Source organism: Brienomyrus brachyistius, unplaced genomic scaffold (assembly GCF_023856365.1).
Source record: "Brienomyrus brachyistius isolate T26 unplaced genomic scaffold, BBRACH_0.4 scaffold34, whole genome shotgun sequence".
NCBI classification, from domain to species: Eukaryota; Metazoa; Chordata; class Actinopteri; order Osteoglossiformes; family Mormyridae; genus Brienomyrus; species Brienomyrus brachyistius.
Window position 1 is genome coordinate 2,384,613 of NW_026042309.1, and position 23,159 is coordinate 2,407,771.

At 44.4% G+C, this 23,159-nt stretch overlaps 3 protein-coding genes and 1 long non-coding RNA gene across 4 annotated transcripts in view; 1 reads left to right on the forward strand and 3 right to left on the reverse strand.

Annotated features, from left to right (window-relative positions):
• Nucleotides 1–23,159, reverse strand: part of LOC125721617 (NACHT, LRR and PYD domains-containing protein 12-like) — a 566,129-nt gene that overhangs the window by 308,413 nt on the left and 234,557 nt on the right. The gene's annotated exons all lie outside the window — the stretch shown is intronic.
• The window catches only part of LOC125721595 (uncharacterized), a 264,097-nt gene that overhangs the window by 234,081 nt on the left and 6,857 nt on the right, over nt 1–23,159 (forward strand). The gene's annotated exons all lie outside the window — the stretch shown is intronic.
• Nucleotides 4,197–7,251, reverse strand: LOC125721606 (uncharacterized). The gene is made up of 2 exons (XM_048997582.1): nt 7,126–7,251; nt 4,197–5,590 (listed from the first exon to the last, which is right to left on the reverse strand). The coding sequence occupies exons 1-2, from the start codon at nt 7,161–7,163 to the stop codon at nt 4,825–4,827; spliced, it is 804 nt and encodes a 267-aa protein (XP_048853539.1). The 5' UTR covers nt 7,164–7,251; the 3' UTR covers nt 4,197–4,824.
• On the reverse strand, nt 9,276–11,362 carry LOC125721654 (uncharacterized). The gene is made up of 3 exons (XR_007385894.1): nt 11,315–11,362; nt 10,109–10,162; nt 9,276–9,361 (listed from the first exon to the last, which is right to left on the reverse strand). It is a non-coding gene; the product is annotated as an uncharacterized LOC125721654 (long non-coding RNA).

Below are 23,159 nucleotides of genomic sequence, written 5' to 3' on the forward strand. Positions count from 1 at the left end.
CAATCCCTTCTAGATGATGCAACCCAAATTTGATGATAATTTGATCAACAGCCTAGGTTTCCAAAAAACTTTTTTTTCAGAAAAATTCAAAATGACAATATGACAGACTTAATTAATGAGTGCAATCGAAGTTAGACAAGCCATGGCTTTAAACACACCAAAGATCATAATCCCAGGCTTAAGAATTCAGAATTTACATGCAGAAACATATCTTGAAATTTGACCTGATGGTGTTGCTACAGGAATGAATGGATTAAACCCAAATTTGGTGAGCCAGTATTTTGGATGGGCCTGTGTCAGGGTGCCAAATTAAAAAATTGAAGATTGTACCAAATTTTTGGCCTGTGCAAAATGTTCACTAAAATCCAATAACAAATCATTGCTGAGTTATTGCCTGACATCCTATTTAGTGGCTTTGTCATGAAATTCTTTGGACGACAGTGGCCATAGCATTTGATATAGCATGATTCTTTGAATACCTTTCGGTCCCCTATATTGTAGATCATGCACACCAAGTTTGGTGGTGATTGGATCAACTGCCTAGGACAAGTTCACAAAAGTAGGTTTACTGAAAAATTCAGAATGACAGAAAATCCAATAAGGAAATTAACGGCAATGGATGAATTTGAATCGGGATGAGCAAAGGATTCAGAGGAATGAAAGATCACAAATCTAGGCCAAGGGGTGTTAACATACTTCATATATCAAGCATAATACTCGTAAGAAATGAGTTTATTATAAGAATGTCCGCTAAAGTCAGCTAAAACTGCTTAATTTCATACTTTTTAGCTCTGACTTTAGCTGAGTATTTTGTTCACCCTGGTGCTTGTTGGTAATACCCCAGTGAGTACAGTGCACCCCCCCTCGCCCAAATGGATTCTTCCCACAAAAATGCGCCAACTTCCTTCACGAGGGAAAGATTTGGGATCCATTTAGCCTTTATTTATTTCTAATAGAGTATAAACGACCCACATATTTTAATTAATTACTTACATTCAGTGCTGTGTGTGGTTGTGCATTGACTTTAATAGGAAGGAGTGTCTGCAGGTTTTCTGCCACACACAGGTACCAGCCCGTGTCCTTCCTCTCCAGTCGCCTCATTGTGACACTGAGCACTTTATTAACTCTTTCATCACTGAGCTCCACAGGCCTCCCATCCAAACTCCCAGAATTCTCTACACAGGAGCCCCTGCCCATCCTACACCACATCATGTCAATGTAAATGTCAGTATAGTGACACTGAATACTGACAGTGTCTCCTTTCATAGGCGTCACCTCCTGTTTGTCCACAAGCTGCCCCGGAGATCCTGAAGACACAAATCAGAAACAAAGGAAGCACTAACGTTTGCATAACAATAAGATATTCTCACTATGATTATGAACCAGTAACAAGATGTTTATATCGTCTTTCCGTACATTTTATGCATATCTATAGCTAAGCTATGACATTTGTCATATTACTTATCATACTTAACACGGGGGCAGCATGGTGGCGCAGTGGTTTGCCCTGCTGCCTTACAGCAAGAAGGTCCTGTGTTCAATCCCAAGTCCTTTCTGCGTGGAGTTTGCACGCTCTCCCTCTGTTTGAGTTTTCACCAGGCGCTGTAGTTTCCTCCCACGGTCCAAAAGCATTCAAGAGGGGTTGAATGGTGAGTCTAAATTGGTCCTGTAGTTGTGTGTGCACCCTGTGGTGTATTGGTGATTCCCCAGGGTTGGTTCCCACTTGTGCCCAGTGTTCTTGGGATAGGTTCCAGTCCCCAGGCAACCCCAGTTGGAATTAAGTGGCTTCAGAAAATGGATGGATGGATACTTAACCCCCTGTAGAAGCCCATGTAAACTGATATGGTTACTTTTTCCACGCTACATTTATCATATTGGGAAAAATTTAAATGCATAGCAGCGGCCCTTCTACCTCCGACGAGCTAAAAGGTGTGGCACAAGTCCCCTTATCCTCAGGACACTTTATAACTGTGTCATCAAGAGCATCCTAACTGGATGCGTCGCCGGCTGGTATGATAGCCACACCACATACCCCAGCAAAGCTCTGCAAGAAGTAGCACGGTGTGGGGAATATCATTATGAGATGAGCTTCCTGTCAGGGTCAGCTCCTGTTGTCCCAGTCTTGCATCCATGGCTTCTGGCTTTGACCTTGAATAGGATAAGTGCTACAGCCAATGGATGGATATTCCATACTTACATGCACTTCACACATTAAGGTCAAATGACAGTATAATTTTCACTATATATAATATGCAATATTAAGTATTAACATGGTCTATATGAGGAATTATGTAACTAAAATTAAATAAATTTAAAGAATATATACCATGCAGTGCTGGCCTCCCATCTGCAGGGTAGGCCACACGAATCCCAGCCATAGTCTATGCCTATGTGTATAGACTTTGCATGTCCTGAATATGTCACATTAGACATGGATTGATATCAAGCTTGGTACTTCATGATTAAAGCTAAATCAATAATGTAAAACATTCCCATTTAAATATTCAATTGCTTGGAAAAAGGCCTATTTACCAATTAAACCAGTAGCAATAGCACATAAATCCATTAAATACACAGATTAAGTTTAATTTGGTCTCAGATATTACAAAACCTCATGAATAATACACTGGCATTAGGTCTATATATTTGTGTGTTTTTTTCCCCATTAGCCTAGCCTACTTTTTGTCTCTGGGGAAAAGGATATGAATGAACTCGCATGTACGCTAAACATGACTTTATACACAAACACGGAATGTAGTGTCCAGTGTTCAAACTCATTGATTTCAGGTCATTTTCACCTGTTGAAATGATTGAAGACAACAAAAAGATCATTTAAAGCATAAATGCATTTATTTTCTAATTAGATGTCAGCAAAACATTAAACATTTCTATGTAGTAATTGCAAGAAAACAAAAAGAAAACAAAATGTACCATTTTAAGTTTCTGCTACTGTGACATAACACTGATATCAGCGCATTTAACAACGTTACACATGACAGGCTAAACTATTCCTTCTAAGCTAGGTATCCTAAACTCAGTACGTCCAAACAAAAGCAAAAACAGAAATACTGTCACAGGTCCAGGGCGGATTGAGAGCGACAGCGTGTCATGGAGCAAGCAGAAACAGAGAGTGGACGACTCACTCAGGGATTCAAAGGAGGAAAGGGGAAAAACACTAGAGACACTAATAAAAACAAAAGCAGACCACGAGGGGTCAAAAACAAGACAAGGAACAACAGTAATCAAATAAGAAATCAGTCGATGGGTCACAAGCTTTTTTTTTTTTTTTTTTTCCCCTCCACCACCCCCCCTCTGCGGAGGACCACTTTATTGTGCCCGAGATGTTATTTCAGGTGGAGTCTAGGACCCAACCTGACACGTGTGTATAGACAAACAGGCACACACATATACAAGCATACGTTCCCACCCTCATGCAGACATAAACAAATATTTACACATTCACCCAACATTTAGACACACAGAAATGAACGCTGTACACATACTCTCACTCCCCATATATACTCTATGTGGACCCCTATTTTTCCTCTGGCGAGGAGACCAGAAGATCACCCCGGACCCCGCAGTAGCCGAGAAGCCCACCAGCCCAGACCCCGACCAGACGGCCAGCTCTTCCTCTCAGCCCCAAATGGCGAACAGGGAACGGGGGTGTGAAAAGACCCCATGCCCCCCTTCGCCCGCTCAGATGTGGTGTTGGTGTGTGTTGTTCTAAAGTGCTTTTAAAACAGGTGAAGGGCATGGCACTAACCACCCCCTGCCGACCAACAGCTGGTGTTAGCTCGGCCTCTCCCCAGAGCCCTCAATGTCTATGTGTGATTAAAATTGAGATATGGGCCCTGGCACCAGAGGTAAGGCTGAATGAACAGACCGCCCTCTGGATGCCATTCTGTGTGCCCATCCCCAACGCCCTAAATGTATGTGTCATGAGAGAGTAAGTAATGAGAGTGTCTACGTTGTAGTGTATGAATGAGGTACAGGTGGTCGCGAGGGGACAGAGGAGGAATACCTACCCTGCATCCCAGCAACGCACCTACACCTCAAAGCCCTACATGTGTGGTGTTGTGATGGAGCGGGAGGAGGGAAGCATTTAGGGATGGGGAGGAAAGGAATGGGGGGGGGGGCAAAATACCTCCCCCCCCCGGAGCCAGCTCCCCCGCTGACCCCCATAGGCACTCCCCGTTCCCCGAAATCCATCCAGGGAGGGGGGCCCAGGCCCATCCAGACCGGGGCCCAAGGCAGCAGCACCACCGGGCCCCACAGAGCCCAAGGCGCCCCACCGGACCCCACTACAAAGGAAAAGCTACCCCCGCCCCAGCATTCAGTCAACTCCCAGACTGCACAAGACAAAAGACATCCAAAGACATTGTACCTCTCTGAAAGGTAGAAACGTTTCACCGCTCGTCCAAGCAGCTTTGCATGTGCAAATGCACAACCCCTCACTCAACAGAGGTAGAGGCATTAGGCACAACCTGTCTCCAATTTAACCTGCGGCCCTCTCATCATTTGCCAAAACAAAAATAATTCCCAGGAAAAAAACAGACCCAATTCACACCTCCACCAGGTGGACCACCCTTAACGACCCACTCTATTGGAGTAGAAGGGACTGGTTACATCTACCCGCAACTCCCCCCCCCCCCCACTTTGTTTCACTCAACGAGCCCCCTTAGACTACTTACCCAGGAGGATAAATATGTGGACACTTACTACCTCCCTCAGGCTGAAGAAGCTGCTTGGATGAGCAGCGAAACGTTTCTAACTTTCAGAGACAAGTCCAGTTGCCACGAGTCAACCACCAGAGAGTATGGTCTAAGGTTGCCTGGTCCTTCTGTTCCTCTGTGGTGAAGGGTACCTTAAGGGTACCTTCACCACATTGCCATTTGATACTGACACCTTCACATTGCCTGCTTCTGAATCGCCAACGATCAGTTCTTCCAATAATAATTTGTCCACCTTAGTTTCAACAATATCCAAATTTATAGCATTCGGCTGGAATTCACTGTTTATAACTTCTACTGCCACATCCACAATTTCCAATTCAAATGCTTTTTCAAAAGCCTTTTCTCTAGTTTCCTCCACTTCAACTTCTCCAATTTGTACTTGCACAATTTCAAAATTAAATTTACTTTGATCTAAATATTCGAGATCAAACTGGCAGAGGTCTACCAGCACAGCTCCTATCTTCAGACTGTCTTGATGGTTGTCTACAGGCTTTATGGAGATTGTCCTGTTATTTATCACAAAAGCCTCCAACCCATGTACATCTATCCCCTTATCCCTCCCAAGCTGGCTAGTGGGTGGAGTTACTTGGGAGCACTCCTCTTCATCACCCCAGCAGATGATCTCTTCCCACTTGTCCCAGGCTGCCCAATAAGCATCATCCGTCCAGCTAACTGCCTTGGCAATTCGCCTTCGGGAATGTGACTCAGTGGAACTGTCAGCCTGGTCAGAAGGTGATTCTGCTGGGGAGCACAGCTCTTTCTCATCTCCCCAGTCAATCACCTCTCCCCACTTGTCCCAAGTTGCCCAGTATCTGTCGTCGCTCCAGCAAACAGCTTTCTCAAATCGTCTGATTCTGAATGAGGAAAAACAACATACAGGCAATGCAATGGAGCTGTCAGTCACTCCTGACATGTGGACTACACTTCTGCACTGACCCACACCTTCCCAATCAACAACCGCATTACTGCACAGGCAGAGCTGCTATCTTTGGTCAGCTGGCTGGCGTGAGATTCTCAATTCCAGACAAGTCTGCACATTCATCTCCATATGTGTAACAGTCTTACTACCTTGTAAATAGTCTGGATGGTTTGCAGACTACCCCAACACTTTTGATGGAACTAATTTTAGGTTTATAATGGAACAAAACAGATTGACTACAAGACATCTTGAGTGAGGGTTGGCAACCCTGCATATGACACTAACTAACCTGCACATAAAATTTAAATATAATCCAAACAATATACTGAATTTTACACAAACATATTTCAATATACAGTCATACCTCGGCTCACGAACTTAGTTCCTGACCTGAAAAGTGCGTGACCTCAATCAATTTCTCCCATTTCAAATAATGTAAATATGTATTATGTTCAATATGTTTAAACCTCAGAAACGCTGCATTTTCTTCAATTTTTTATATTTTTCTGTGATCAAGAATCCATCCATCCATTTTCCAAACCGCTTATCCTACTCGGTTGCCTATTCCGGAATCAATGGGCACGAGGCAGGGAAAAATCGAGGATGGGGGGGCCAGCCCATTGCAGGGCACACTCACACACCATTCACTCACACATGCACTCCTACGGGCAATTTAGCAAGTACCCGGAGGAAAGCCCACGACAACATGGGGAGAACGCGACCAAGAATATAGACTTAAATTAAAATAGCCTTACTTGTAACAAATAATGCTGTTGGCACGTCGAACTGTCGGTGCAGCGGTAAGAAAATCGGGAGAAGACTAACAATAATAGAGGATTTATAAATGGAAAAATAAGTTCACACAACACGTTATTCACCATGAACTAGGACATATCGCCGTCTTTCTCTTTAGGTCACTCTATACATACATATATACACTTCGAGCACGCGCAGTACAACTCAACGCCCCCTACCGTACAATCAAATTATGACAGACTGTGCACATATAACTGAGAGCATACATTTACATTTACATGCTAACAAATGCTAAATTAAATAAAACATTAAAACTGAGCATACGCTGGTCGCTCGAAAGACGCCAAAACACGGAAAAGAACCACAAAACATCCCACCAAAAAACTAAACAATCAACATTAAAAGACTGAGTAACAGTCAAATGCAGTAATTTCGAAAATATGATTTTTTTATTATTATTATACTGGACATTTCTTCGCGTTTCGGGTGGTTCTTTGGGGAGCTTTCATTGGACCCTTTTCGGGACGTTTGTGGGTTCGCGGCCCGAAACACGGTTCGACAACCGGTACAAAACATTTTGGAACATTTGGTTCGTAACCCGATTTATTCGTGATCAGGACAGTTCGTGGGTCGAGGTACCACTGTACATACAAAGACAGATACTAAATAATAAGATAAGTTATACGATAAAATGGGAGCAGAAATGCAAAGTACCTTGCCATCTTGGTGCAGAAAAGCAAGTGAAGCCGCATCTTTCAAACCGGTAGCTTCCTACGTGCGGAGGCATCAAATGTAACCAAGCAACAACATAACTAAATAATAACATCATAATACGTATAGTTGTTATATAATAATGACAGTTTTATAAGTTTTTTATTTACTTTTAGAAGTAAATAAGAAAAAAAATTGTGTAAGAACTGCAAAGCAAGAATATAGTAGTAAGCATGAATCACACATTCAGCTCTGGATAATATCAGACAATGACTTAAAGACACGTGAAATGAACTGCACTCTTGGAGTCTGTCTCTCCCCAAAGCACTATGCACGGTAACTTGTTTAATATGGGAATTATAAAATGACACTTTGGTAACATTGCAAACTGTTGTATCGCGATACATAGCGATCAGTATGTCGAACTGTCACGCCCAGCTCGTACGATCCTCATGTGTGCCATGCCCCCCTGATTATCCACGTGTGCTTCCCCATTATACCCAGCTGTGTCCGATTATTTTCGCCCAGTCCTGTCTATTTCAGTCCATGTCTTGCTTTCGTTCCTGGTCCGTCATTGATGTTAGTTAGTCGATGTTCGTGCTTCGTCCCGTTTTAGTGCTAATAAATTCCAGTTTCCCCGTGTTCTGCCTGCTTGTTTCCTGTCCGTGCGATCGCGCTCGCAACCAGCCCAAAACCTGACACGAACAAGGTTATACATCACACAAGCTTCCCACAAGAACCTGTAATTAGACTAAGCGCGTACCACACTGGGCCCGGCTGCCTTATACGGCAACCGAGGACGATCGCATCCTGCCCCCCCCCCCCCGGTCCCCCCCCCGTTGCACTTATTGGTCCGGACGCGAGCACGTTTTGTCATCAACCTGCAACTTTTTGTGTGAAAGAAACATAAGAAGCAAAGCTGTGTACCACAGTAGGGTAGAATTCATGGTTAATTTCGTGGCTTATTTGGGGCGGTTTTGAGTATGATGACACACACAGATTTGTCAAGTATACAAAGCAGAGGTTTTTATTTATTCGTGCTGCACGTACAGGAAGATCCACACTTTATCAAATATCTCAGGCAGACTGATGCTGCGCGGGATACCGGTGCCAAAAAGGTATTGCGGTACCGCATTTTTGAAAGCTGTTCGGTATTACATTACATTACATTTCTTCAGTACTTGTACTAATTACACTATTTTCGCTTCCGCTAACTATGGGATCATGACGATGGACTCTATATAGCAAAACCACTGCCGAAACTAAGTTATACACTAAGTTAGATCTGCACCCATCATGCTATATAAAATACTAAAACGTCAGCTAGTTAAGTATGATGTCCATAGCTTCACGTCAGTGATTTATGTCAGGGATATACATTGACGTCATCAAAGTTTGATGTTTGAATAATAAATAGATAATAAAGCATAATGTGCTGCGTGGGAAGTGTTTTATATGTGATCAGGTCATCAGAGCTGTATTATGGGATGTCACTAAGACAGGTAATGCTAATACTTAAAAGTAAATAGCATAATCATACAATGATAAGAAAGAGAATAAGGCAAAAACATTTCTTGAAATTTGGCCTGAGGGTGGCGCTAGAGTGATGGATGGATTGAACCCAAATTTGGTATGAATACCAACAAATGTATGGTATGATCTCTATCGATGTGCCAAATTCCAAAAAAGTTGCCAATCAGCTCTATGGGCTGCCATAGACTCCCATGGCAAAAAGCATAATAATAGTGAAAACTACTAAAAACTATAGATATCCTAATAATAATAGACTGTCATCTCTAAATTGCCCACAGTGTGTGAGTGAGTGCATTCCCTGCAATGGACTGGCATCCCATCCAAAAGTATACCATTGTGTCCTATGCTACCTGGGATAAGCTCCAGGCCCTCGTCTCCAGGATATGCGGTACGAGGATGAATGAATAATAATCATGTTTATTTCAATTTCAATTATTGGTAAATATAAACATGTACCAAGGATAATAGCAATAAATACAGTATGCCAAAATAAATGCTAGAGGAGAATCCTGCAATTTCTGCCCCAGTCCTGGGTCTGGGGAGTTTATTCTCACTGAGATTGCATCGGATTCCTCTGGCTGCTGTTTTTCTCCCGTACACGTGAAGTGCTACTTCTTCATTGCCCACATGTGAGCCAGTATGTGAGCCCTGATCCGGGCTACCATCCCGCCCAAGGCATTTCCTCTGTATGCTGCTTCCTGCAGCCCTGCAGTGGATAAAAGGAAAGGACAATGGTTTGTTGATTTATAGCACATCCATCCATCCATCCATCCATTTTCCAAACCGCTTATCCTATTGGGTCGCGGGGGGTCCGGAGCCTATCCCGGAAGCAATGGGCACGAGGCAGGGAACAACCCAGGATGGGGGGCCAGCCCATCGCAGGGCACACACACACCATTCACTCTCACTCACACACCTATGGGCAATTTAGCGACTCCAATTAGCCTGAAGGCCAGGGAATACAACAAAGGTAATTTATGCTTACAGATCTGAAATCAGCAGATCACATTTATGTACCATCATGTATGTTAAGTTCTTGTTGCTGTTAAGCAGAGAACTATTACACGGGAGAGAAGTATCCAGGCTGAAAAATATCTTCTGGAATTTTACTGAGGTCAGCATGTCATTGGCCCCAAAGTGGCATTCCCATATTAGTTGAAATATGCAATTGTCTGCATGCATAAACTTGCCTCTTACGCCATACTCCATGCTAGGAAATAGCTATGAAAAGATTGTCCTCGTACTCACCTCCATCTGGGAATACTATTGTTGTTAAATAGCTATGCATAAGATTACATTTGCCATGGCTGAGACTGAATCACTTTCAATCACTACATGATGGTTATTAGGCATTTAATTACTAGCGGCTGTCAGTGATTGTTAATTGCTGTATAGTAACTTGGGAGAATGACACTGTGGATGCTGGAGCAACCGATGCTGTGTGCAGACTCACCCCTTTAATACGATGACAGTGTAGTTCTGCTTTAGCGGGATGATTACTGTGCATCTGGTGACAAAGATTTACGATGGATAATTTAAAACCCAAATACTGGAATACTTTGCCAAACAGAATATCCTGATGAGCAAATTAATTTCATTATGAAACTTTAAAATAAAAGTTATTTTTGGTGATGGTAACTTTCAATTCCCCACGATTCCCCAGTTCCAGTCCTGCAGGCCTAGTCTGCACCCAGATTTTAATACTCAAACACCTTATTCAGCTCACCAGCCAATTGCCAGGTTTAGTAGGTGTATTTGACAGGTCCTTGCAAACTGGTTCTCCAGGACTGGAATTGGAGAACCCTGATATATAGCATTATATACTGCACAGGTCCTTCTCAACAAATTAGCATATTGTGAAAAAGTTCATTATTTTCTGTAATGTACTGATAAACTTTCATATATTTTAGATTCATTACACACAACTGAAGTAGTTCAAGCCTTTTATTGTTTTAATAATGATGATTTCGGCAAACAGCTCATGAAAAAGTGCTCCAAAATCTCCTGATAGCTAGCTGCATTGACCCTGCCCTTGATAAAACACAGTGGACCAACACCAGCAGCTGACATGGCACCCCAGACCATCACTGACTGTGGGTACTTGATTTCCGAATGACATGCAAAATTTGCTTTCATCCGAAAAAAGTACTTTGGACCACTGAGCAACAGTCCAGTGCTGCTTCTCTGTAGCCCAGGTCAGGCGCTTCTGTCATTCGGAAATCAAAATTTTGGAGCACTTCACTTTCATCTGCTGAAAAGCTTTATGGAGATGAAGATTTCATTTTTCAGCACGACCTGGCACCTGCTCACAGTGCCAAAACCACTGGTAAATGGTTTACTGACCATGGTATTACTGTGCTCAATTGGCCTGCCAACTCTCCTGACCTGAACCCCATAGAGAATCTGTGGGATATCCTCTGTATCTCAGTTACGTTTCAGACTGTTTTGCTACATTGTGCAGATTAATATATTGTGTTTCTAATAAATTTAAAAATTTCCCAAAATTCAGCACATTGTCAGTTTCACTGGCCAACACACTGATCATCGTAACATCATCAAGTTCTTTAGCCAAATTAGGTGTGCTGGGCAATGGGAAACCTGACACTGCAGTACAGTGAATCATGCAGCAGGACTGGGAAAATGTAAAAACACATTTTACCTCCAAGAGCCACTGTTCTCCCACCTTTTTTCAGCAGTCTTACACGTCTGTAAACACATAAAATATGTTTGCACATATACTGTACTGATCCTGAGAGGATTAAGATGGCAAAAATATCAATTGGGCTGGTGATTGCACAATATTTTAGAAGCTAAATTATGAAATGTATGACTATATATATTACTCAATGATAAGGTATAAATACAGATAAGCTACATACCGTTGGAGTGAAGCTGAAGTCCTTCTCTCTTCTAGACAATGGAATCAGTAGAAATGAAGTTTTGCCACGACATGAGAAGCCAGGAAAGTGAAGCAGAACATGAACAGGAACATTATTCAGCCTTGGCTGACTAGGTCTGTATTCCGGACATTACATTCATGATTTAATTTGATTGTAAGGGATTGAATAATTTTAACTTGCTTGCAGGTTCCCTATGTACTGTATGTATTACCTTTCCTGACCTTCGGAGGTCCTCCCTCCTGTTTCGGAGCATTTTTAAGGCTTTTTTCAGAATTTCCTGCTCTTTGCCGACGAGGCTACAGGGCAACTCTGCTGTGACCTTGAAATTACATGAAATATTCTGTTAAAACACTTTATTTGGTGTTTTACCTTGTGAATTGAAATTTTAAGCCCTTATTGTGCTTTAAGTGGTAAAAAAGTAAAATAGAGAAATTAAACAATTTGATTAGAAATATTGATTTTAAACAATTTTATGAGGTACAGATTTTGCTTATGACAGGGTTCCAGTCAATTTCCGCTCCCTTGCAGGCAGTGGTCCACATTTTTGATGCACCCAGGGATGATCTTACAACAGCCTGGTGGAGACGTGTAGAAAAAAGAAAGATATCAGTTTTGCACCAAAAACGTTAGAATAGAGAGGAGTGCAGGTGGACATAGAATGAGCAGAATGAATGGTAGCAGTATTTCTGATGTGAGAGCCTCTTATTCTGCTGATTCTACTTCCACCTGCACTGTCTGTGTTCTAACAGCTCTGTCCACTTTAGTTTCTATTTCCAGGACTGTGTAATACTTACACTCTTTTGTTCAGGTGTTGCCGCTGACTTCCCTGCTTATTTTTTAGGAAGTCTTCTGCTTCCACTCCAGACTGATTGAGGGAAAGATCATGAAACTAAATATGATATATTCTGTAAGCATGACTTGACAGCAGTATGTCTGTGAAACCACAAAAAACACAGAGCTTGCTATCAAACAGACAGTTTACTTGCCTTTAGTTTTAAAATGGAAATCAGGGATTTCCTCAGTCTGAGGTTTTTGGGGAACAAAAGGTAAACATCTTGTTCCCCAATGTCCACAAAATCATCCCCTGTCACACCTTGTTCTTCATGGTAAAACACAGAGAAAATAGATTAATCCACATGACTGTAACTATAAAACCCAAAATATTATGGCCACACAGAGGTTGAAAAAATAACAATGATTATGAATAAATTAATAATAAAACACCATAATATAATTAAGGCACGCAGAGTGAGCACATAGCAGGCATAGCAACAGTAAGTAAGGCGGACAAAGGGGCAACTCAGAAGACTGCATCAGCAAATTTAGCATATTTCCCATAAACACAACACTGATAGGAGTTATCAATTTAATATTACCATATACAGTACAGTACTGTGCAAAAGTCTTAGGCAGTCCAATGAAATGTTTAAAGCTGTTTATCTGGGTAGCAAGTGCACTTTGGCTTAGAACAAAAAACACAATTTAACATTAGAACGTGTGCAAATTAAGAGTAACACAATAAAAACTAGTAATAATTTCTTCTGTTTTCTAAAAAGTTACTGATATCTAGTTGGACGGCTAGATGAACACCGCTTCAATTCCCAAACTTCTCCTCAGGGGCACCTCAGTCGTTCCATGATTTTGTTAAATTTCCCCAACAGCTCAATTAAATATATAAATATATTGGTTTAAACAGTCAGTGAGAGATTGACTAGCTGTATGAGGTGTGTTAGTGGCCAAGTCAAAAAATACATGGCTGCACTGGACGGTCGCTGCAAATACTAGGATGATTTTAGCAGAGGTTCTGAAATGGCGAAGCTGACACACTTTGACAGGCATCATATCATAGTTTTACACCAACAGGAGGATAATCTAAACATCATTTTCTTTGCCTGCCTAAGACTTTTGCACAGTACTGTATATATATAATTAGGCCCTCAATCATGGCCTTACAATGGCTGAGGCTGGTCGGCCGAATGATGGGAGAACAACCATGTCCTCAACCATTCAAACATTTCATAGAGCCAACAAGTATGTAATCCAACAATGTGCCCTGTACTGTAATATTGTCCTCTTACTGCAATGCTTCATATTACAGTATCCATTTGCATTTTATATTACACAGTGAGTGTTACTTTATACAGTTACACACTGGATGTATACTGTAGCACACATGTCGCGTCACTCATGGTCACACACACAGATTAACCTCCCCCCAAACCACAGGCAATATGCCAGGACAAGCAGGGTAGTACAATCTTTTATTAAACACGCAAGAGCAAACCCAGTACTTAACACACAGGGGGGGAAACAGAATATCTAACACCACGAAGGGGGGGGGGGGGACATGCCCTACATACATACCTTTCCCACTGAATACACCCCCATAGAATTAGCATTTCAATCTCCCAAATTCCTGTGAAAATGTTACTGCGATTGAGCATGTACATGAGCGATTGACTACACACCAATACAATCCAAATCCAAAACACACATGGTAAATGTGCTTTTCTACTTTTATGAGAACTGAAAGCGCTTTACAATTCATGCCTCACATTCACCCATCCACATACCGGTGGGGGAGGCTGCCATGCAAGGCGCCAACCTGCACGCCGGGAGCAATTTGGGGTTCAGCATCTTGCTGAAGGACACTTTTGATGAGGTCAGGAGAAACCAGGGCTCGAACCTGCAACTCTCTGGTTGCTAAACGATAGCACTACCTCCTGCGCCACCATCTTCCCCAAATGTAAGGAGAAGGAGGTTCCTCGGAGCTCCGAGATGTGTTTGGCTGTAATAAATCTGGAATATAGCTATAATATAGCTATATGACAGGTTTTGATAACACCAGCATTTATTTTTTAGGTTTGTCGAGCTCCGTCAAAACAGTTGAATTAGAATGAGCCCATTATGTAACTGGAACCCCTCCCACATGTAAACACAGTGACGTGCTACAGCGTTGGTTTGTTGTCTGAGGCTATGATACTGACCACAAACACATTCTCAAATTTCACTGCACCAATCACAGCATATGCAGGCAGAAAAATGATAGCAAACAACATTCAGCAATAGACTCTAAAACCGTCTGTAATATCTGTGTTTATCCAGTGGACCATAAACTAAAATCCATCCATCCATCCATCCATCCATCCATCCATCATCTCCCGCTTAATCCGGAGTCGGGTCGCGGGGGCAGCAGCCTCAGCAGGGAGACCCAGACTTCCCTCTTCCCGGCCACTTCGTCTAGCTCCTCTGGGGGGACCCCGAGGCGTTCCCAGGCCAGCCGAGAGACATAGTCTCTCCAGCGTGTCCTGGGTCTTCCCCGGGGCCTCCTCCCAGTGGGACATGCCCGGAATACCTCCCCAGGGAGGCGTCCCGGAGGCATCCTGATCAGATGCCCGAGCCACCTCATCTGGCTCCTCTCGATGCGGAGGAGCAGCGGCTCTACTCTGAGTCCCTCCCGAATGACTGAGCTCCTCACCCTATCTCTAAGGGAGAGCCCAGCCACCCTGCGGAGGAAACTCATTTCGGCCGCTTGTACCCGCGATCTCGTTCTTTCGGTCACTACCCAAAGCTCATGACCATAGGTGAGGGTAGGAACGTAGATCGACTGGTAAATCGAGAGCTTCGCCTTTTGGCTCAGCTCTCTCTTCACCATGACAGACCGATGCAGCGCCCGCATGACTGCTGACGCCGCACCGATCCGCCTGTCGATCTCCCGCTCCATCGTTCCCCCACTCGTGAACAAGATCCCGAGATACTTAAACTCCTCCACTTGGGGGAGGACCCCATCCCCAACCCGGAGAGAGCACTCTACCCTTTTCCGGCTGAGAACCATGGTCTCGGATTTGGAGGTGCTGATTCTCATCCCAGCCGCTTCGCACTCGGCTGCGAACTGCTCCAGTGAGAGCTGAAGGTCACGGCTCGATGAGGCCAACAGAACCACATCATCCGCAAAAAGCAGAGACCTAATCCTGAGGTCACCGAACCGGACACCCTCAACGCCCTGGCTGCGCCTAGAAATTCTGTCCATAAAAACTATGAACAGAATCGGTGACAAAGGGCAGCCCTGACGGAGTCCAACCCTCACTGGAAACGAGTCCGACTTATTGCCGCCCATGCGGACCAAACTCTGGCACCGGTCATACAGGGACCGAACCGCCCTTAAAAGGGAGCCCGGTACCCCATACTCCCGGAGCACTCCCCACAGGACCCCCCGAGGGACACGGTCGAATGCCTTTTCCAAGTCCACAAAACACATGTAGACTGGTCGGGCAAACTCCCATGAACCCTCCAGAACCCTGCTGAGAGTATAGAGCTGGTCCACTGTTCCACGGCCAGGGCGAAAACCACACTGCTCCTCCTGAATCCGAGGTTCGACAATCCGGCGGACCCTCCTTTCCAGGACCCCCGAATAGACCTTACCAGTGAGGCTGAGGAGTGTGATCCCCCTGTAGTTGAAGCACACCCTCCGGTCCCCCTTCTTAAAGAAGGGGACCACCACCCTGGTCTGCCAGTCCAGAGGTACTGCCCCCGATGTCCACGCGATGCTGCAGATGCATGTCAACCAGGACAGCCCCGCAGCATCCAGAGCCTTGAGGAACTCTGGGCGAATCTCGTCCACCCCCGGGGCCCGGCCACCGAGGAGCTTTTTGACCACCTCAGCGACCTCCACCCCCGAGATAGGCGAGTCCACCCCCAAGTCCCCACACTCTGCTTCCATATCGGAAGGCGTGTCGGTGGGATTGAGGAGGTCTTCGAAGTACTCCCTCCACCGACCCAAAACGTCCCGAGCTGAGGTCAGCAGCGCACCATCCCCACCATAAATAGTGTTGATGCTGCACCGCTTTCCCGCCCGGAGCCGCCGGATGGTGGACCAGAATCTCCTCGAAGCCGTCCGGAAGTCGTTCTCCATGGCCTCACCAAACTCCTCCCACACCCGAGTTTTTGCCTCAGCGACCGCCAAAGCCGCATTCCGCTTGGCCTGCCGGTAGCCGTCAGCTGCGTCTGGAGTCCCACAGGCCAGAAAGGCCCGATAAGACTCCTTCTTCAGCTTGACGGCATCCCTTACCACCGGTGTCCACCAGCGGGTTCGGGGACTACCGCCACGACAGGCACCGACCACCTTGCGGCCGCAGCTCCGGTCAGCCGCCTCCACAATGGAGGCACGGAACATAGCCCATTCGGACTCAATGTCCCCCGCCTCCCCCGGGATATGGGAGAAGTTCTGCCGGAGGTAGGAGTTGAAACTCTCCCTGACAGGAGATTCCGCCAGACGTTCCCAGCAGACCCTCACTATACGCTTGGGCCTGCCAGGCCTGGCCGGCTTCTTCCCCCACCAGCGGAGCCAACCCACCACCAGATAGTGATCGGTTGACAGCTCCGCCCCTCTCTTCACCCGAGTGTCCAAAACATGCGGCCGCAAGTCCGACGACACGACTACAAAGTCGATCATCGAACTGCGGCCTAGGGTGTCCTGGTGCCAAGTGCACATATGGACACCCTTATGCTTGAACATGGTGTTCATTATGGACAGTCCGTGACGAGCACAGAAGTCCAATAACAAAACACCGCTCGGGTTCAGATCGGGGGGGCCGTTCCTCCCAATCACGCCCCTCCAGGTCTCACTGTCGCTGCCCACGTGAGCATTGAAGTCCCCCAGCAGAACAAGGGAGTCCCCAGGAGGAGCGCTCTCCAACACCCCTTCCAAGGACTCCAAAAAGGGTGGGTATTCCGAACTGCTGTTTGGCGCATAAGCGCAAACAACAGTCAGGACCCGTCCCCCCACCCGAAGGCGGAGGGAGGCTACCCTCTCGTCCACTGCGGTAAACCCCAATGTACAGGCGCCCAGCCTGGGGGCAATAAGTATGCCCACGCCCGCTCGGCGCCTCTCCCCGCGGGCAACTCCAGAGTGGAAAAGGGTCCAACCCCCCTCAAGGAGACTGGTTCCAGAGCCCAAGCCGTGCGTCGAGGTGAGTCCGACTATATCTAGCCGGAACTTCACAACCTCGCGCACCAGCTCAGGCTCTTTCCCCATCAGAGAGGTGACATTCCATGTCCCTAGAGCTAGCTTCTGCAGCCGAGGATCGGATCGCCAGGGTCCCCGCCTTTGGCCGCCGCCCAGATCACCTCGTACCCGACCCCTATGGCCCCTCCCATGGGTGGTGAGCCCATTGGAGGGGGGACCCACGTGCCTTGTTCGGGCTGTGCCCGACCAGGCCCCATGGGTGTAGGCCTGGCCACCAGGCGCTCGCCATCGAGCCCCACCCCCAGGCCTGGCTCCAGGGGGGGGCCCCGGTGACCCGCGTCCGGGCAAGGGAAACCGTGAATCCAAGATTTTTATCATCATAAAGGGGTTTTTGAGCCGTACTTCGTCTGGTTCCTCACCCAGGACCTGTTTGCCTTGGGTGACTCTACCAGGGGCATAAAGCCCCAGACAACATAGCTCCTGGGATCATTGTAACACGCAAACCCCTCCACCACGATAAGGTGTCGGCTCCAGGAGGGGCATAAACTAAAATAAGCTTTTCTATTTAAGATTCTTTCAGATGTTTTAAAATAATAAATAAAAAAATCAGAATAATTAAACCATGTATTACTGACTATCAGACAACTTCAACAAGTTACCAAATGGATGCAAAATCAAAGATATTCATTTGCGCCTGGCACTAACCATACTAAGCCATAGAAAGGTCCCCAATGAAACCCCTGCATTCCTGCATCGCAGATACTCTAATCTCAGCATTTATAAGATTATATTTGTACTGCCTGCCAATTTTTATATTACATGAAACTAAAAAATGAGAAATATCTATATGCACAAGTAGTTTTTCCTGATAAGAAGGATGACATCAAGACTGTCAGCATTTACAAATCGAATTATTACATATCTGAGTAGCCCAGACTGTCCGGAAAACAAAGCCATACAGCATATGTGGCTGACTAATGTACATACAGTGTAATAAGGTTATAATCAAATGGATAGAAAAACGTTCAATAATGGACAGGATTCAAAGGGTAAATAAGGTGCATCATGTGGAAGAGAATTTAGGTGGCGTTGGGGTGCATTGTGAGTTTCATCTGGTAGCTAGAAGGGAATAAACAGGGCTTGGGGGGGGGGGGGACTTCTCCGGGGGCTACATTGCTCTACCTTTCTTACACTATAATGGCAGGTTTAGGACTAATACAGTTCAGTCATAACCAGTGTCAAGGATTCTATGCATTGCTACACAGAGACAAGTCCAGATATTGAGCCCAAGGCTAAAATTGTGGTTTACTTACAAGTGCACTTTGCTGGGCAGTGGGGGTGTTTGCCCTTCTCTGCTCACATTTTCCCCTCTTATCCTGTCTTCTCCTCCGCAGCCCTTCCTCCTTCTCTCTGTTGCTCCTATATTCCCTCCCCTCCAGTCATCTATGTTCTCTGTAGCCTCTCCTCTTCTCCCATTCTTCAGTTATACTGTCTTCTCCGCTCTCCCTGTATCCCTCCTGTCTTCTGGTCCTGTCGTCTTTTCTCCAGTCATCCCCTGCTTCTCAGTCATCTCTGCATCTTTTCACTCTTTTGTTTGCTTATTCTTTGATTGTTTGTGTTATTCGTTAACCCACCACCCCATGCTGGATGAGTCTTGATGTTTTTTGTCCTTTTTAAAGTTAGGCTTCTTCCTTTGTTTTTGTGCCATATATTCTGCCCTCTTCTGGTTGCGGCAGTGCATGACACGGGTGGAAAATAGGGTTTATTACAACACACACATCAAAACCAAAAGGATCAGGATGGATCCAAAATAAACAGCAAATGACCAGGAATGAACTAAATGATGGAATAAACACAACTAGAGAACTATATACATACATATAACATACAGCTATAATGAACCATCAAACAACAGAAGCAGAACAGGCACTTAAATACACAGCTAACAAGACACAATGCAGGACAGTGAGAATCATAACCAATAACAAGGACTGAGGGCAACCCAGGAACAGGTGTTACAGTTAAACAGCACTGGTGAAATCAAAGTGACCTTTCAGCCACATGGTCAGCTCTGCATCGCCCTCTGCTGTTTGCATTAGAAGCTGCTTGAAATTCCCACTCTCCTTACCAACACCTCGAAAAGCCAGGCCTTGCCGTGCCAAGTACTTAACTCCAGAAGATTTTTCCTCACTTGCTGCTGCTCTTTCCAGCTCATCTGAAGGTTGAATATTAACAGGATTGATCTTCTGAATCCATGTCATCAGTGCTAATCTGTGGCACTGCCTGTCTTTATGTGCACTGAATTTCCCCAGTGCCTTTTCCAGTTTCGCATGCCAGTCTTCACAAGAGCTGAATGTGTCTTTCATGCCAGTTTACACATTTGTGTTACAAATTATTTTGCACAGTAGAAACAAAGAACCCCCCTTAAGACGAGGGGGGGCTGTAATGGAGCCCAGTGTGATCTTTAAACCATTTCTCCTGAAAGCAGGGTCTCCTGTTTGATAGACGTGGCATTTACATTTGGCTGATTTGGTGAAGGTCCAAGCTCCTCCCCCCTCCTCCCTAATGCACCTTCATCTTCACCTGCCTGTCTGCTCTCTCTCTCTCTCTCTCTCTCTCTCTCTCTCTCTCTCTCTCTCTGTCATTGACTCACACTCAATCTCTCTGCTTAAATGCTGTATCTGAAATACACACCACAGGCCAAACTAAGAAGTATATTAAACTAACATGAGGATCAGGCTGCTGTGACGTCATTATTCACTCTTAACCATCAATATTTGCTCCTTTTCTCACTCCCCTCCATGTCGCCTGCATTCTCTGCCGTCAGCAGCCTCTTGCTGTCTCTCCCTCTTCATCTTTACTCTTAACATGAGTTTACATGAAAGCAGTTATCAGTAAACAAGTGGTGTTTCTTGGCATGATGCTCAGGAATGGATCTCTCAGGATTTGTTATCTGAATAGGAATGATTAATATATGAAGAACCTTTGACTCACATATTGTATACGTCTATCATCTGACTGGCACTAATTATCTCACTGTCTCTACTTTCCTGCTTTTCTGTGGTTGCCCAAAAACTCACGATTGTCACACTTCCTCTTCATGATGACAAGCTACTCACTGTGAATAAAAGCTGACTGTAATAAAACTAGCCCTGCGATGGGCTGGCCCCACATCCTGGGTTGTTCCCTGCCTCGTGCCCATTGCTTCCGGGACAGGCTCCGGACCCCCCTGCGACCCAGTAGGATAAGTGGTTTGGAAAATGGATGGATAATAATAATAATAACAAATAATGATGATAATAATAATTGCACTATGTCCAATGACTGCCAGTTACTGTAAACAGTAAAGTACACGTAACTGGACATGTCTGTATTATTTTGGTTTATACTTATTAATCCATTAATTCTAACTTTTGTACTTTAAATGGACAGAGTACAGTTATTATTATTAGGAAAAGTATTGTGAGGGAACGAAAAACTATTGAGAGGAAACACAAAACAATTAAAAATATATTTTCTCACCCTGACATCTAAGGGACTCCATATACTGCAGATTATCTATAGAAAAAAATCACAAATACATCACTATCAACAAATATGTGGTTTTATTTATGATGTATGAAATCAAAATTGTTGGGATGCAAAGGAAAATGGCTCTTCGCAATTTTCTTTTAAACCGTAATCATAGGCTAATTGATTAAACATAAGTATTGATTTATTTCCATGACAACATTGTATATAATACTTATTTTGTCACCCTGGTCTATTTCATTGCACATAAGAGAAGGCACACAGAATAATAACCAAAGGGTGAAGAATTTGATTGTGATTTTATTTTGAAAGACCACTTTGTTATGGAAGGCCATTTGGGACTTAACATCTACTTTGACGCCCATGTCAACACGTCAAACAAATTATGTCTTAACACGTATATTATTTACGTGTTAAGCCATTCGGACATCTTAACACGTCTTAAAACTGCATGTTAATGCGGCCAATTTGAACCTCTTAAGACGTTTGTACCTTTAATGCATCTATGCTATTGGTTGGCATAAACGTACACACCCCTTTTGACGTAAGGGTTATACGCATGCAGTACATGCCCTGTACGTTGTAGTCACGTGGTCTCTACGTTCAGCCATGTGAGTCCTACGTTGTTAATACGTATAGGCAACATATGTATTACGTGTCAAACGTGACTGTGATGTTGTATTCGGCACAGTCCATTTGTTGGAGGGGTGAATCACGGGTTTATTTAAACTGGCAGGACATGGACATTTCTGTGGTTTTTGTTCTCTTGCCCCATTCATCACAATCGCGGTGGATTAAAAGAAAAAGTCAAAAACAGTACTGTGTCATGCTATGTGTAATAGGATTGCAGATTAGCTTAATGGACAGTCACCCCCGTTTAATTTTTTTACAGTTTTTCTGAATGTTTAAACACTAAAAATGATTCTTATAAAACTATTAATAGTTATAGCAAAATTACTCACTGTTTTGCACTCAGTTGGCACTTTTGTAACACACAATTTGCAAATGTGTAAATACAATCCACTGCACAGCACTCTTTTTGCGGAACTGTAAACACAACTCACTGTTTTACACACAATTTCCAAATGACCAACACACTCCTAGTAAAACTATACACATTTGACGGCTGTTGTTTACACTATTTTGCCAACTGTCTGGCCACACTGTCGCATGTGAAAACGGTTTTAGATAATTACAGTAGTTCACTTTGCAATCAGCATGAGCGCTATAAATAAGCCACAGGTACAGTAAGCTTTCAGTGTGGAGAACAATGGAGGGAGAAGGAAGACTGAGAAGAGTGAGAATTAGAGAAGGGCGAGGAAGAGGATGAAGACTAGGAGGTGAATTTAGAGGATGAGGAGGTGAAGAGGAAGGAGGAAGGGTAAGAAGAAATAGAATAACTGATGTCATCAGAGCTACAACAGTGGATCATGTGATCAACCATGGAATGACCCTGAGGGAAGCTGGCCAATGGGTTCAGTCTGACCTGAGCCGCTACGCTGTAGCAGGCATCATAAGGACGGTTCCAAATGAGAATCGGTTAGTACAGTTACTTCACAGTACGTTTTGTAATAGTACTATACTCTAATGAGAAACACAACAATGCTGTACAGGTAAAAACTGAAAAGGGTACTCTACAGACCTGCTAGACATCCAGAATCTGGGGGCAGAGGAAGAATGTTCACTGAAGAACGAGAGACCCATATAGTTAATATGGTGATCACAAATAATTCCATTAGGCTACGAGAAATACAGCAGCGTATAACAGAGGATGACACCATCTCCCAGAACATGAACAATGTGAGCATCTCTGCATTATCTCATGTACTGGCATGCAACAGAATCAGGATGAAGCACATTTACAGAGTACCTTTTGAAAGAAACAGTGAATGCGTTGGCATGGCAGGAACATTATTGTACACGGTGCCATAATCAATGTCCCAGGACAGCGTGGTGGTAACATAACTATGTGCGCAGCTATAAGTCAGAACGGTGCTGTTCACCATCATGCAACCCTGGGCCCATGTAACACTGCACACATTATTACATTCCTGGACAGCCTACATCATATGCTCACTAATGTTCACAGACCAGTTATGTCATCATCC

What these genes read in the sequence shown, in the direction of transcription:
- LOC125721606 (XM_048997582.1), bottom strand. Translation starts at nt 7,163, where the DNA reads ATGCGGCTTCACTTGCTTTTCTGCACCAAGATGGCAAG. An exon ending in TTCTGCACCAAGATGGCAAG is followed by an intron (nt 5,591 to 7,125) that starts GTACTTTGCATT and finishes TTCCTCATTCAG; the next exon opens with AATCAGACGATTTGAGAAAG.